The sequence below is a fragment of the Lithobates pipiens genome, unplaced genomic scaffold (genome assembly GCF_037356315.1).
Source record: "Lithobates pipiens isolate NorthernLeopardFrog02 unplaced genomic scaffold, aLitPip1_a1.2 Scaffold_16, whole genome shotgun sequence".
In the NCBI taxonomy this organism is placed as follows: domain Eukaryota; kingdom Metazoa; phylum Chordata; class Amphibia; order Anura; family Ranidae; genus Lithobates; species Lithobates pipiens.
Genome location: NW_027507748.1, coordinates 543,823,433 through 543,837,839, shown reverse-complemented (window position 1 = coordinate 543,837,839; position 14,407 = coordinate 543,823,433). Strand labels below are relative to the sequence as shown.

Genomic DNA, 14,407 nt, shown 5'->3' with positions numbered 1-14,407 from the left:
TGGTCTTGTCTCCACCTTCTCCTGTAGTTTCCTACAGGCAGCCTGTAGTAGATGTTCCTGCTGGGCCCCTCCCACAGTTCTGCTCTCTGCATAGTCATTGTACGGAAATGTAATTATGTCACTGTTACTTTCACAGGGTAATATCCAGGTTTGTAAAGGCATTTGGTGCACACAATGATTTATATCCTTTGCGGTTATGGCAGAAGACGACTTTATTTCGCTTAGAATTTAGCTTCAACTGCAGTGAAGTTAGGTCCTACACAAGTATGTTGACTGTGCCCTAGTAGCTTTTTTTTTTTTTTTTCTCTGGAATTTTTAACCAGCTTTGCTTTATGAAAAAAGGATCAAGGGAATCCAGATCACCTCGCACACATTCCTTCAATTCATATGGTTGTTTTTGCTGCTGAAACCTATTTTTCAGTTGCATAATTAAAGTGGTTGTAATAGTCGTAAAATTGCCTAATTTTATTACCAGCACTACACCTCGCTCTGGTGTTTTGGATTACAAGACGGTCCAGTCAGGAGGAGCTCACATGCACAGTGTGTATTGTATGGCGTTCTAACCGTTTGGCATTCAGCCTCAAAATATTTGAAGGAAGTTTGACGTGAGCTCTCCACCAAGTTTATGCGATTACTCACACACTCCAAACTGCTTTTACTTGCTTGACTTGTGTTTACAATCCAGACGATCTTGAAATGGAATCTTTCTAAGTGCCCTGGGGCCCTGCAGATCACACTCCTTGCATCTGAACGTGAGCCTTGGCTTCATTTCCGCTTGACATAAGCATCATCTCTGGAAAAATATATCCTCTCCATTCCTTCACCTGTAGTCACCATTTACTTGCACTTAATGGCCATCCCAAACAGACTGACAGTGTTGTCACATGTAACCAACCACTGGGGTTCATACGTGGCTCATCACTAGTGTTTGAGCTGGCCCAAACGTTGTTCGATGAAGTGAGACAACTTTATTAGACTTGCTGTGAGTAGAATGCAATGAAATGATTTCCTGCTGAGAATAGCAGAATTGTGTAGTATGAAGTATGCTGACACCTTATGGTCAAAATTGGCAACTACAGCTTAAGATCCCTTTTAGGGACTGAAGATTTGTATAGTGCACAGATCTGTATAGTAGAATCTGCTTATATTTTAACTTTGTGTATTCATATTATTTTTCTAAATTGTATCCTAATATTAAATAAAGGGTAACTTTTCAGTAAAGTGTATTTACTGAAGAAAAAAAAAAAATCTTGTTGTGGTCAGCAACTTGATTGGCGGTGTATTATCTTTCTGCTGTCTTCATTCAGAAGGGGTGCTGAGTAAAAACATCTGCCTTTTACTATAATCTTATGATTAATATTTAAAATATATTTAAGATTTAAGTAATGCTGCTTGCCCCTCTACAGCAGGCTTTTACAAACAAGCCAGTTTACGGCCCTTTGGACTTCAGGGAGTCCGGGCATTGGTCATTGGGAGTAATATAAAGGTCCCAACATCATTGCGGGGGGGGGCGGCAGCGGCAATGCCTCATCTTTGGTGTCAATGGGAGGACTTCTGCCTCGTTGGTGTCATTCAGCCTAGTTGGTATGTTTGGGAGGAATTGTGCCCTATTGTGGGTGTCGTGAGGATTTGTGCCACCATTGCTAGTGTCATTGGGAGGAATTGTGCCTCATTGTTGGTGAGGAGGTATTCTGCCCCATCATTTGTCATTCAGCCCAGTTGTTGGTGTGTTTGGGAGGAATTGTGCCCCATTGTTGGTATCGGCAGGCAAATCGCCACATCTGTCCCCCAGGCTACAGTTTGGAGACCACTGCCCTACACCATGTGGTATGTTGACATACTCCATTCTGCGTACATTGTATACTGTATTGCATCTACTGTGGTGTTTACGTTCTGCTGCAGAATATATGCACTGCCTTTTTTTTTTTTTTTTTTTTTTTTTTTTTTTTTTTGTCCCCCCTCAAAGTTCATCATTACATGCCCAGAATAGACATGGTTTAGGAATACCTCCCTGTTCAATGAACAAGATGACTTTGTTTTAGTTATAAGGAGTATTGTACCCTTGGCATCTGTTATATGCGCAGAGCTCTTTGTAAAGCTACAACTCAGTGCAGTAAACTAAGGCCATTGCTAGGATGCCATATTTCATTGAACAGGTTGCACGTGGTTGGGCTCTTCTCAGACATCTGGGAGATGTTGTAAACAAATTAACTTGTCTTCAAACTATATAAGTCCTCATGCACACAGACGTTTTTAAAAAAACTGGCTGCAAAGCTAGCTCTGACGCCTGGAAAGATCGTCATTAAAAACACGATTTTTACCGTGTTTTGCATTGGTGTTTTTGCACAATTCACATTTTTACAGCTCTAGCTCCGTGCCACGTAACGCACTGGTCCTGGGTTTTTTTTACAGCTTAAAAATGCCTATGCCATTTGCAGCTCAAAAACGCCTAGATGGGCATGAAGCCATAGACTAACGTGGATAGGCATTTTTAAGCTGCAAAAAACTGTAAAAACGTTCCGTGTGCATGAGGCCTCAAGTCTTCATCTGACAGGATTACTCTGCTGGCAAATAATAAAATGTGCCAGTAAAATGCACAAACTTTTTTTGTGATCTAAAAGTTATCTCCACATACACCCCACTCAGGCTTCTCTTTCCCCACTTGTGGTCTTTGGGCACAACCAGATCACCCCTCCTCCAAACTAAAATTCCCAGCTCCCCTTGCACCTACCCCTACAGTATGAATGCACCCCACAAGCATCTGCCGCAGAGGACCAGCATCCCAGCTGTGTGAAATGGGATTATTGTCAATGGGTTTTTGCTTTGCTTGTACATGCCCGCTGTAGATGACTCCATGGGTATTAATATAGCCCTTGTTAGGAGAGGGCAACAGAGTGTTCCCACATATCTTTTCGTTTTAATTAAGACATAATATATTTTTTTCATTTAATTATATATTTTAGTTTTGGATATAGTGGAGAGAGATTGGAATGTCAGATTTTGTTGCTGTATTCATAGGAGAGAAATCCACCCTCGCTATGTCATGCGTACCAAGTATAAAAAAATACAATTTCAGGTTTTGTTTTCAGGCTGCTGGTCCCTTTTTTTTTGTTGTAACTTTTTGTTAAAGCACCATTCTTAGGGAGAACTATTTTATCCTCCCTCGAACCCATCCAACTATGCATTTTTTTTTTTTTTTTTTCCTTGTGAAGCCAGTCACCTAAGTCCCCCCCCCCCCCTAGTCCTGAGTGGGAGGGGGCGCTGACCCAGTGCTGTGATTGCCGGTCCCCTATGATGGTATCCTCTTCTAGATCTTTAATGGACCCCACTAATGGACACCTAATTGGAAGTGTCAGTGTTGTGCAGGCACTGAAAACCATCCCGGAGTGGGACTTTCATGTTTTTGTTAGCTATATTGTCTTAGTCCTACATTTGATGTGCAACCACTCAGATATGTGTGTACCGGACATAATCGGCAAGAATGTGAGTCCTAGCTACTTTGTTTCTAAGTCACTCAGCATGGTGCATATACAGTATGTACGTGTGTTTATTTTTCCAAATGAGTCTTTGATATTAACTATATAAGTATCCGGATGACCTAGAAATGGCTACACCCATGACAGCAGGATGCAGTTAGGATTACTTCTGAGTCACATTCTTAGCTAATCCTGCTTCTGCTGGGGATGTAATATTGTGAGCAGCCACTCTTGATGGCACCTATTCATATTATGTGTTTGACATTTACAAATGTTTTGGAGCCCTATTTTTCTCAGAATAATTTGCCAAAGAAATGTTTGGCTGTTAATTAGTCATATTGATTATGAGAGGCTGGAGAAATTCATGTTGAATTTTTAAGAGCTTTTTCTGGTCATGCAATAATTAGTGTTACTAAATCCAGGACCCTGAATTACCTATGTCTGGTCTCCCACAGTACATGGAAATTGTTTTAGTAAATATAAACTGCTAAATACCTTTTTCTCAGCAGTATATATAAGTCTTTTATATTTTATCAGTGTCTGGCCGAACGCTGATTAAAGCTTGGATGGGGAGTTTTCATTCTCATCTGACTGTCCTATGAGGGTGCAGGACCCCTGACCCTCTCTGGACAGTGCTGATTGGCCCTGTGCTAAACGCACCCGCCTAAGAAGGAAAACAAAATCTCTAGCATAACACACCAAACTGAGCATGTGCAGAGGGACTCCAAAGGCTCTGCCTTTATCAGAAGATTGGGCACAGTGGAAGAAGAGGATCGGGGAAGGCGGGCTCAAACAGTCTTTTTACACAATGTGCAGGATTAACCCCTTTTGGTTCCACAGTGCGTAACGATCATGCTTTACTGCTTATAGAGACTGGTTTTGTGTGGGTTTAGTAACCCTTTAACAATATTGTGTATGTATATTCTGGTCAGAGCTGGAAAAAAAATGTATAAAATATGTCTTCCTCCTTCACCTCCCTTCAGTATGGCTCCATCCAAGGTTTCAGTTGCTCAACCTGAAAAATTCTATCTTTTCCCTTTTTTTTGATGTAGTAGGTAAGGGTTAGAACCTATGTTAGGTTTTTATGCTTTGTCCTGGTTGTGGAGATTTCCTGCGTAATAAAGGCAGCCTATTTTTGCAAACCAGGATGCAAAAAAAAAAATGAAAATGCTATTAATGAATACTTTCTATGCTTCCTGGTATATAAATGATTCCTGTTGGCATATAGGATTGGTGTGACTTTTTTTTTATCATGATCCGAGGTCTGACGGGTTTTCTCTCGTCTCTCTCCAGGCTGTGGATGTGTACCTTCACTCTCGCTGTGTCCGTCGGAGCCGTGCTCCTGCTGCCTTTCTCAATCATCAGCAATGAGGTGCTGCTCTCTCTGCCACACAACTACTACATCCAGTGGCTCAATGGATCCCTCATCCATGGTGAGTACAGTACACTTGCTGCCTATATGTATATCAGTTATCAACCAGCTTTGTATTTTAAAACATAACCTACCAACATCCCTTCCATACAGATGTAAACATACAAACTGCCCCATTTGATTGTCTTTGTGGATGAAGTTGCTGGAATATTGTGGTTTATGGCTTGCATTACTGCAAAATATTTTTTCTTTTTTCTTTCTTTTTTTTTTTTTAAGATGTTGGTAAATTAAACTTTTGCTCCCTATAAGATCAAATTTGTATACTTCTATGTTTACTTTGCTTTTTAAACCAGCCGTGTCCAACACATAGGCCGTTTAGGTGTAAATGGCAGCGGAGGCTGCAAATCGAAGTTCCTAGCTGTTGGCAGTCCACCAGCATGACCAGAGCTACTGAATTGGTTAAAGTGATTGTAAATGTTCACCTTTTGTAAAAAAAAAAAAAAAAAACATTCAGTTTAAAATTGAAATGAAAGGCAAAATATTTGTGTAGATATAAACAAACATTATACATTATTTTTATTTATTTTTTATTTTTTTTGTGATCACATAATCTTTGTTCTCAGCTGCATAGTGGCTGGGGGGGGGGGAGGAGTAGCAACAGTGCACTGAACTCTCCACTGAGCCGGAGCGTGTCAGAACATGTCTGATCATTTTGAGAGCAGGCTGAGTTCCCAGGATGGCTAGAAAACTGACCATGCTGTGTTTGCCTGCTTAGTGTGACCCTCTTTAATAGGAAAGAAGAGGGACAAACAGGAACAATAGGGATTTTACACAAAGGAAGCAATACAAAGCAAACAGTACATGGTACAGTAGGCACATATCAGGAATATGAAAGGCTGGGAAAACACTTTAAAGCAGATCACTGCATCTAAGCAACACAAACCAAAAACACTATTTAATTCCTATTCAATGCAAATTACCCCACTCATCCCTGTTTCCATGCTTTTAATTTGTTGAGAAATCACTTTGAAAAACATTCTCCTGGCATTTTTTGCTGTGGCCATCTTGAGTAAGGGCAGATGATTCGTGTAGCATTTGCTTCCTGCCCTTAGCTCAGGCAGGAGGGTGTGCTTAACTGAGAAAACCCCTCCTCCCCACCTGAAGACTGGGATGTATGACATCTGCCAAGGCAAGAAAACAGAAGTAACTGAAGAAATGTTAAACTTTTTTTTTTTTTTTATGGCAGTAAATATTGTATACTTTCCTATCCATTTACTAATGCTCGCAGCATGAAGATTAAAAATAACCAATGTTAATTGGGAGTGAAGTTGCACTTTGGCTGTAAGTACATTGCTGTCACAGGACTGGATTCCCTAAATGGTAAGTTTAATTTTAAACAAAGGGAACTGGTGAGGATGGTTCATACTTATCACAGCCAAAGCATCTATTGAGTGCTGGAAGCAGTCTCTGTACATGACAACACTGGAGATGTGTCATGATGGTGAATTTCTGTAAAACGAATGTGATCTGAATCGTTTTAAATGCAAAATTGCTCTGTGCATTAAGGAAAAACTCTGGGAAATGCCTTGCTGTTTTAAATGTCATTGCTTACAAATTACAATAGTTCAGTCCAACAAGGTGTACACCTTGCAGACTTCTTGTATTGATTTACTGAGTACTGGATGTACAGCTATTTCTACACTCCCTGTGCTTTGACAGATACAGCTGCTGTGTGCACGCCCTCCGCTCTCCTCTACTGTCCAATCACAGAAGGCTTTGTATTCTTTAAATGGGCACACATAATAGGAGGGGTGGGCAGAGCTGCCGGATCTGAGACCCGAAGGTTCAGAATTAAGATTGCAGGAAGTACAGCAATAGCTATACATCTCGGACTATTGTAAACAAGCAACTTTGAATTGTAAGGTAATATTTTAAATTCTCTAATGCCCCTTCAGGGTTTGTTGACACCATTTCAAAGCATTGCTCATTGCAAGAACAGGGCAGTTTGGGTTAGTGTCTTAAAGTAGTCATAGAATGAGAAGCCTGCCTTGGTAGCTTATGTTTCTTTCAACAAAGATACATGAATCTTACCTACAGGTGAGCCTAGAATAAGGCTTACCTATAGGTACTCTACATATCTCCTAAAGCTACACAGTTTAGGAGAGATTTACTTTACATGCAGCCAGTGACTTCACCGGTGCATGCACCCTGAAGGAAGGCCACCTCGGGTCCTGTGACGTCATCGCGGCTTCGGCCACTCGCACAGCCCGAAGTCTGAACCTGGAAGGAAGACAGGTGAAGATGGAAGCCCTGTCAGCGGTGACAGCTTGCCACTGGAAGGGCTTCATTCTAAGGTAAGTTTCACATAATGTGTTAGTATGCGATGTATACTAGCACATTCTAACTTTGCCTTGCAGGATAAAAAAAACTAAAAAATCGCTGGGGCTTTGCTACCGCTTTAAGCACATTATGCAAGTGATGTCATCTCTTATTTCACTTGTATGTTCCCTTTTTAATAGTAATGGAATACTTCTATATACGGTTTTGCTAAATGTAATTGACTTCCTATTTATTTATTTATTTTTTCCTTCTGGGTTGCCACACACCAGCTGTAAGTTGAAATTGTGCTTCCTGTGAGTTTGTCTGCTCTGGTAACAGGTGGCTACTTTGTTTACAAGAATGAGAGCTCTCAGGATAGGCAACACCAATTCCGTGGCATTAACTAGAAGCTTAACCAGGAAGTACTAAGCAGGATTGCCGTATTTGTTGGCAATCCTCTTTTTTAGTGCAGCACATGGAAATTAAGAAAATGATGAGATTTATAAGGGTTTAGAGCTTTTCAGCACCTTTTTAGTCGGAACATTTTCTTACTGGTTTCAGCCGTGTACTTGGATGTTTGCCTGTAGCTGCCTTTTTAACCACTTACTGACCAGGTCGTGTACATATGTCAGCAGTCTGAAGATGGATATCTCGGTAACGGCAGCAGCTGCTGCCACAACCAAGGTATCCATCTTTAGAGCCCACGGTTCTGTTTACGATAATGGTGGTCTCTGCGGCAGATTCGGTGCAAGATCACTGTTATCGACCGCGGGAGAGGTGCCATCCCCTCTCCCGCGCCCTCCGCTGCTTACCGGCGGAGGCGGTTGGGTCCTATCCGCGGCTAGGTATGGAGACAAGTGAGGCCAAGATGGCCCCCACCCGTCTCCATACCATACCATGGCAGGGCGGAAGCAACGTCAAAACATCACTTCTGGCCATACCTCTTAAAGGCCTTTTTTATTATTTTTTTATTCTTTTTATTCTTTTTATTTTTTTTATTGCATTTAAGTTCAAATATGAGATCTGAGTACTTTTTGACCCCGGATCTCATATTTAAGAGGTCCTGTCATCCTTTTTCTATTACAAGGGATGCTAACATTCCTTGTAATAGGAATCAAAGTGACCTAAATTATTTTTAAAACCATGTAAAAATCAAATAAAAAATCAAATAAAAATCTTAAGCACTCCATCCCACCAAGCTTGTGCGCAGAAGCGAACGCATATGCGAGTAGCGCACACATATGAAAACGATGGTCAAACCACACGTGAGGTATCACCACAATTGTTAGAGTGAGAGCAATAATTCTAGAATTTTTTAAACATCGCCTATGGTGATTTGTAAGGGTAAAAGTTTGACGCCATTCCATGAGTGGGCACAATTTTGAAGCGCAACATGTTGGGTATCAATTTACTCGGCGTAACTTTATCTTTCACAATATAACCAAAATTTGGGCTAACTTTACTGATGTTTTTTTTGTTTTGTTTTTTTGAGGGGGGGGGGATCACTTTAAAATAAGTGCGCTTGTAAGACCTCTGCGCAAATACGGTGTGACAAACAGTATTGCAATGGTTGCCATTTTATTCTCTAGGGTGTTGGGGGAGGGGGGGGGAAATGTATAATGTTTGGGGGTTCTAAGTAATTTTCTAGCAAAAAAAGTGTTTTTAACTTGTAAACACAGAGTCTGAAAAAGAGGCCTGGTCTTTAGGTGGTTAATTCTGTGTCTTAGTGGTGTTTGGATTTGGGCGCTTTTATAAAGAAGCTTTTGTGACTGAAGTCTTTATATTATCTAAAGTAATGGAATATGCGAGCCAGAACATTGCCATTTCATCTTCTAAAGCTGGGTTTAATGACCTGCAAATTCTCTGGAGCTTCCATTACCATCACTTTTTGATGATCATAGCTGCAAATATATATATTTTTTATTTTTTCTTGGCTTTTATGCTGTGAGTGAAGTCGTTTATGGTGGCTTTAGCAACTTACTTTTAAGTCCCTGTGGCATTATTTCAAAGCGGGTAAATGTAGAAGGGATGCAATTGTGTATGGTACAAGCAGAGATGACCCTGGGGATGGAACATGTGAGCAACAGGATAATTACACATTTAGTCCAGATCAATGGTATAGATTGGTATTGTATAGTGTGTGTTTCATTGTTTTCCTAATAAGTTCAATCTGATGAGATATTATAGACTGAACTTGATGGACTAATACTGAAGGAAAATATTACGCTTTCTAAACTGATATCCCCGATTGCCAATGTAATTAACTGCTGCCTCTTATTGTACATGCCACTTATAAAATATGATTAGAAACATTTTTAAAGCTCAACAAGCTAATGAAAATATTCAGGAAGAACTTCCCATTTTTCAGTACATGCATGTTCTCACTGGGTCTCTGTGCTGCACTATGCAATACAGACAGATTATGGCTAGTGAGAAGGGTTTTTTCATAATGATGCTAAAAATTATTTAATAATTTAATTAAATCAAAAACACTGAAATATGCTGAGTTGCAGAATTGTCGCTGTCATTACTTTTAGTGTTTGATGATTTTAACCACAAATTACTATCGCTCAATTTTGCGAGTATTTCTAATTTTATTATTGCGGTTTTCTAGTTGGTCTATAACCACTTTTGATGTAAACTGACGTTTTTTGGTTGCTATGGACAATCTCCAGTTTTCTGGCATAAAGAACAGTATTTATAATATAAAACTGCATGCAGGACACTGGAAAAACCACTAGGGACAAAGGGGATGTGTAATTATTTGATACAGTACTGTAAGATTACAGTATACTGTTTTTTTACTTTTTGAATTTGGCGCCGAACTCCGTCCCCGTGCGTCACAACCTCTCGCAGGGAACGGAGCTCGGCACTGTCACAGATCGAGCGAGACACGACGGCTCTCTGATCACAAGAGGGAGATATCGCTGGATCCAGGAGACGAGGTAAGTAACCCCCTCCATGGATCCTGGGATGCGATCCCGAGTCTGGCTCGGGAATACCGCTTATGGTAATTAAATCTCACCCCAAGCCAGACTCGGGAATACCGCCAGGGAGGCTACTGCATACCATGAGAAGCTCACAGTGTGCATTGCAATCAGAATAACTGTATTCGATACAGATGAGGGGCCTGTACAACTGTGCAAGACTAAAATGGAACAATGCCATTATAAACCTCTACACATCTAAACAGCACTAGCAAAGCATTTGGATGAGTTTTTATTTATTTTTTCTTGTTTTATGGCAAATTTATACTGTCCTTTTTTTAAAAACGCTATTTGTAAAAACAAAATCACATTTACCTGTCTTTCAGAATCTGCGTTGTTCTGGGGTGATAAACTTGTAGCTACATGCTAACCTTTGGTCACGTGTGTTTTTTTGTTTTTTTTTAGAACCTTTTCACACTGCGGCAGTTTTCAGGCATTTTAGCTGTAAATATAACATCTGAAAAGCTCCTCTCAAGCTACCCCAGTGTGAGAGTCTGAGTGCTTTCACACTGGGGCGGTGCGCTTGCAGGACGGGAAAAGTCCTGCAAGCAGCATCTTTCGGGCGGTGTGGGAGCGGTGAATACACCATTCCTAAATCATCTCTGCCATTGAAACGAATGGGCAGTGCTGCCAAAGCACCTACAAAGCGATTTGGCAGAGCCCCAACATGGGTGCCATTAACCCTTCAGCCGCTAGCGGGGATTAAATGCACCCCGCTAGTGGCCGAAAAGAGACGCTAGTTTAAATATCAATAAACTGTTTTAAATTGGCCTAAAATATATGTTTGAAAATCTTTATTTTTTTGGCAATAACATGGTGTGGGCATATTTCTGCCAGTCACAGGCTGTGTCTTAGTTTAACAGGGAGGTGAAGCCTCCATTAATCTACATGTAATATCCCACCCCCCTTATGTTTTAGCTGATTAGTGGGCATAGAGGGAGAGAGTGGGCTGTCATTTACCACGGTGTATATGCCCACAAGTGTGATTCTATAGTCACATGGGCTGCTCAAATGTGATGGGGAGGAATTGCTCAGCCTAGAAAACTGAGCATGTGCAGAGCTGTCAACACTGCTCTGCAAAACCCCTAGCTGAGTTGGGGACATGGACAGAAAAGGGCAATAGCAGGATCTGCCAGTTTTTTTTTTTGCAGAATACAGAAAACAAATCTTAGTAACTATCAACAGCATATAGTACACAATTTGATGTTTGTGACACTTTAAGCAATATTAAAGAACTCCAGGTATGGCAATTAATAAACTTGGACCAGCGTAAGTATGTTTGTCATACCTGTGGCATCCTTCTGGAGGCTGGAAATCCCACACACATGCACAGGGTTACATCTTAGTCTGGCCAATCAAGTGATCAAAGACTCAAAATCCAGAAGAAGACAGCACTGGCAACAGAGTCTGTCATATTATGCTATGCTTATTAGCACATCATGACTAAAAGCCCCTGGGGGATGGATGGATGGATGTGTGTGTGTAATATATATATATATATATATATATATATATATATATATATATATATATATATATATATATATATATATATATATATATATATATATATATATTTTTGCTCATAGTTTCCATTGATGCACCTGCAGTGTTGTCACCTTGGTGGCTGCAAAGGTGACAACACTGGTGGTCGATTTTGATGCCCAGTGTGTGACCACTGTCACCGCAACAAAGGAATTGACTACTTTTGTCGTCGAGTTGGCATGTTTGTTATAGTGAGGAAGCAGCCATAAAAAAGACGTTCTATGTACATAACTGGGTTTCCAGAACGTATCGCAGCAGAGCTTGTAGTCTGCCAGGCCATGTATGCATTGCCTAAAGGAAATGAATAGACCGCCATGGTTTTGAATGCTGCGATCCCTTTTTTATTTATTTTTTTATAGGTTAAATCTAAATTTTCACTTGTTAGTTTGCTGAGACTAATGTTGCCCTTTGTTTGCTTTATTTTTTTCAGGCCTATGGAACCTGGTTTTCCTATTCTCTAACCTGTCACTAGTGTTCTTGATGCCATTTGCCTATCTCTTCATGGAGGCCGAAGGTTTTGCGGGATCAAAAAAGGTAACAAGCCCATTTACCTGAGATTCTTTCAGATTCTGAATCGGTGTTATTGGTGGGCTTTCTTAAAAGTGTGCTCGTTACTTGCACCTTGCAGAGGAATTTAGTTGCTGGGATGGAATATATTTTTTCTTAATTTGATTTCTGCTCCAGCAGCACTATTGGCATTCAGATTTATTGGCTGAAATGTCCTAACCTGTCAAAGCCCTATATGTCCTGTATGATAAAATTTACTTTTTTTTCAGTTAAGTTTGAGGCTTTTTTCTAGGTATAAAATCTTTGTAGAAGGCCAATACCCATACCGCTGTTGTAAATGATTATAGAAATCAAACCTGGAATTTATTCTAGTAGCTTTAGATACAATTATTTTTAATTTATTTTAAATCTGTATTCCAGGCAGATAAAAATGCAGATTACCGTAGTTAGGTTTTCGTGTAATTGCAGCTAGCCTGAACACTTGAATTTTTAATATTAGCCTCTTATCTTCTGTAAAGCAGAACTTTGGGACTGGAGGGACTCTCACTCTGAGCTGACCGGGTTCTGCAGCTATATGTGTGTGAGCATGCTTTACAGGAAGAGAAAGCAGAATGAGCAGAGGGATGACTGTGTCAGTCTGTTGCTGCTCCTTCACTGTCCAGTCAGGCTCAGAATGTGTTATCAGTATTCTTGCCATAAAAAGTGGAGAATAGAGGAACTGCATGTGCAGCGGCACCTAGATGAAACATTTTACTGCACAGAATTACGCATACTTATAACTATAGCTCCTAGCTTCCATAAAAACCCTGGACCTGCAATTTAAGCATACTGTTTTGTGTGAATTTCCTAATGTTCTCAATTTTGCAATTTATGTATTCTCATTGCAGGGAGTAATGTCCAGAGTATATGAGACATCTGTAGTTCTTCTGCTCCTCACACTCTTGGTGTTTGGCATCGTATGGGTGGCATCTGCCATTATAGACGATGACTCTTCTGGAAGAGAATCCCTCTATGGTATGTGGTGTTGGTTTTTTTTTTTTGGTTTTTTGTTTTTTTGGCCACAGTAGTGGAGAGTGCTTATAGAAAGATGTATTAAGTTTGAAAGATGAGCTTAAAAGCTCTTGCGAAACAAAGTGAAACCATTGATACCATGACAATTGGCAAGTCCTTTATCTTATGTTATGGAGATAACAAAATTTTTTTGTTTGGTCCACCCGTGCGTAAAGAGGCAATTTCTCTTAGGTGAGGAAAATCTTCTGACGCTTCTTACAGGAGTAGGTTTCCCCATTGGAATTTTTCCTCCCCTCCTATTTTAGTGACCACTTGCACTTTTGGATTTCTCTTCCCAGTGGTCACAATGCTTGTCTCCCTATTGAGAAGAGGTGAGAATTTGAACCCCTAGAAATAACTCCTGATGTTACTTTTTCTTCCTCCTCTTCCTACACACGTTATCAGCTCATCGTCATGATTCATTTGTAACTGGAAGAAAAATTTACCTCCCTTTTTTTTTTTTCCACATAACGTGGAATAAAAAACACCAAAACCATCTTTCAAGTTGCTAGGAGTGGAAGGTACAAAGACTCTTCTTCTTCTTCTTCTTCTTCTTCTTCTTCTTCTTCTTCTCTTCTTCTTCTTCTTCTTCTTCTTCTTCTTCTTCTTCTTCTTCTTCTTCTTCTTCTTCTTCTTCTTCTTCTTCTTCTTCTTCTTCTTCTTCTTCTTCTTCTTCTTTCTTCTTCTTCTTCTTCTTCTCTTCTTCTTCTTCTTCTTCTTCTTCTTCTTCTTCTTCTTCTTCTTCTTCTTCTTCTTCTTCTTCTTCTTCTTCTTCTTCTTCTTCTTCTTCTTCTTTTCTTCTTCTTCTTTCTTCTTCTTCTTCTTCTTCTTCTTCTTCTTCTTCTTCTTCTTCTTCTTCTTCTTCTTCTTCTTCTTCTTCTTCCTTTCTTCTTCTTCTTCTTCTTCTTCTTTCTTCTTCTTCTTCTTTCTTCTTCTTCTTCTTCTTCTTCTTCTTCTTCTTCTTCTTCTTCTTCTTCTTCTTCTTTCTTCTTCTTCTTCTTCTTCTTCTTCTTCTTCTTCTTCTTCTTCTTCTTCTTCTTCTTCTTCTTCTTCTTCTTCTTCTTCTTCTTCTTCTTCTTCTTCTTCTTCTTCTTCTTCTTCTTCTTCTTCTCTTCTTCTTCTTCTTCTTCTTCTTCTTCTTCTTCTTCTTC

The 14,407-nt window shown here is 40.0% G+C and overlaps 1 protein-coding gene across 1 annotated transcript in view; it reads left to right on the top strand.

Annotated features, from left to right (window-relative positions):
• The window catches only part of LMBR1L (limb development membrane protein 1 like), a 90,240-nt gene that overhangs the window by 50,577 nt on the left and 25,256 nt on the right, over window positions 1-14,407 (top strand). Inside the window, exons 4-6 of the mRNA XM_077483339.1 lie at window positions 4,770-4,909; window positions 12,130-12,233; window positions 13,094-13,220. Of these exons, the coding sequence (XP_077339465.1) occupies window positions 4,770-4,909; window positions 12,130-12,233; window positions 13,094-13,220 (371 nt within the window). The remainder of the gene's footprint in view (window positions 1-4,769; window positions 4,910-12,129; window positions 12,234-13,093; window positions 13,221-14,407) is intronic.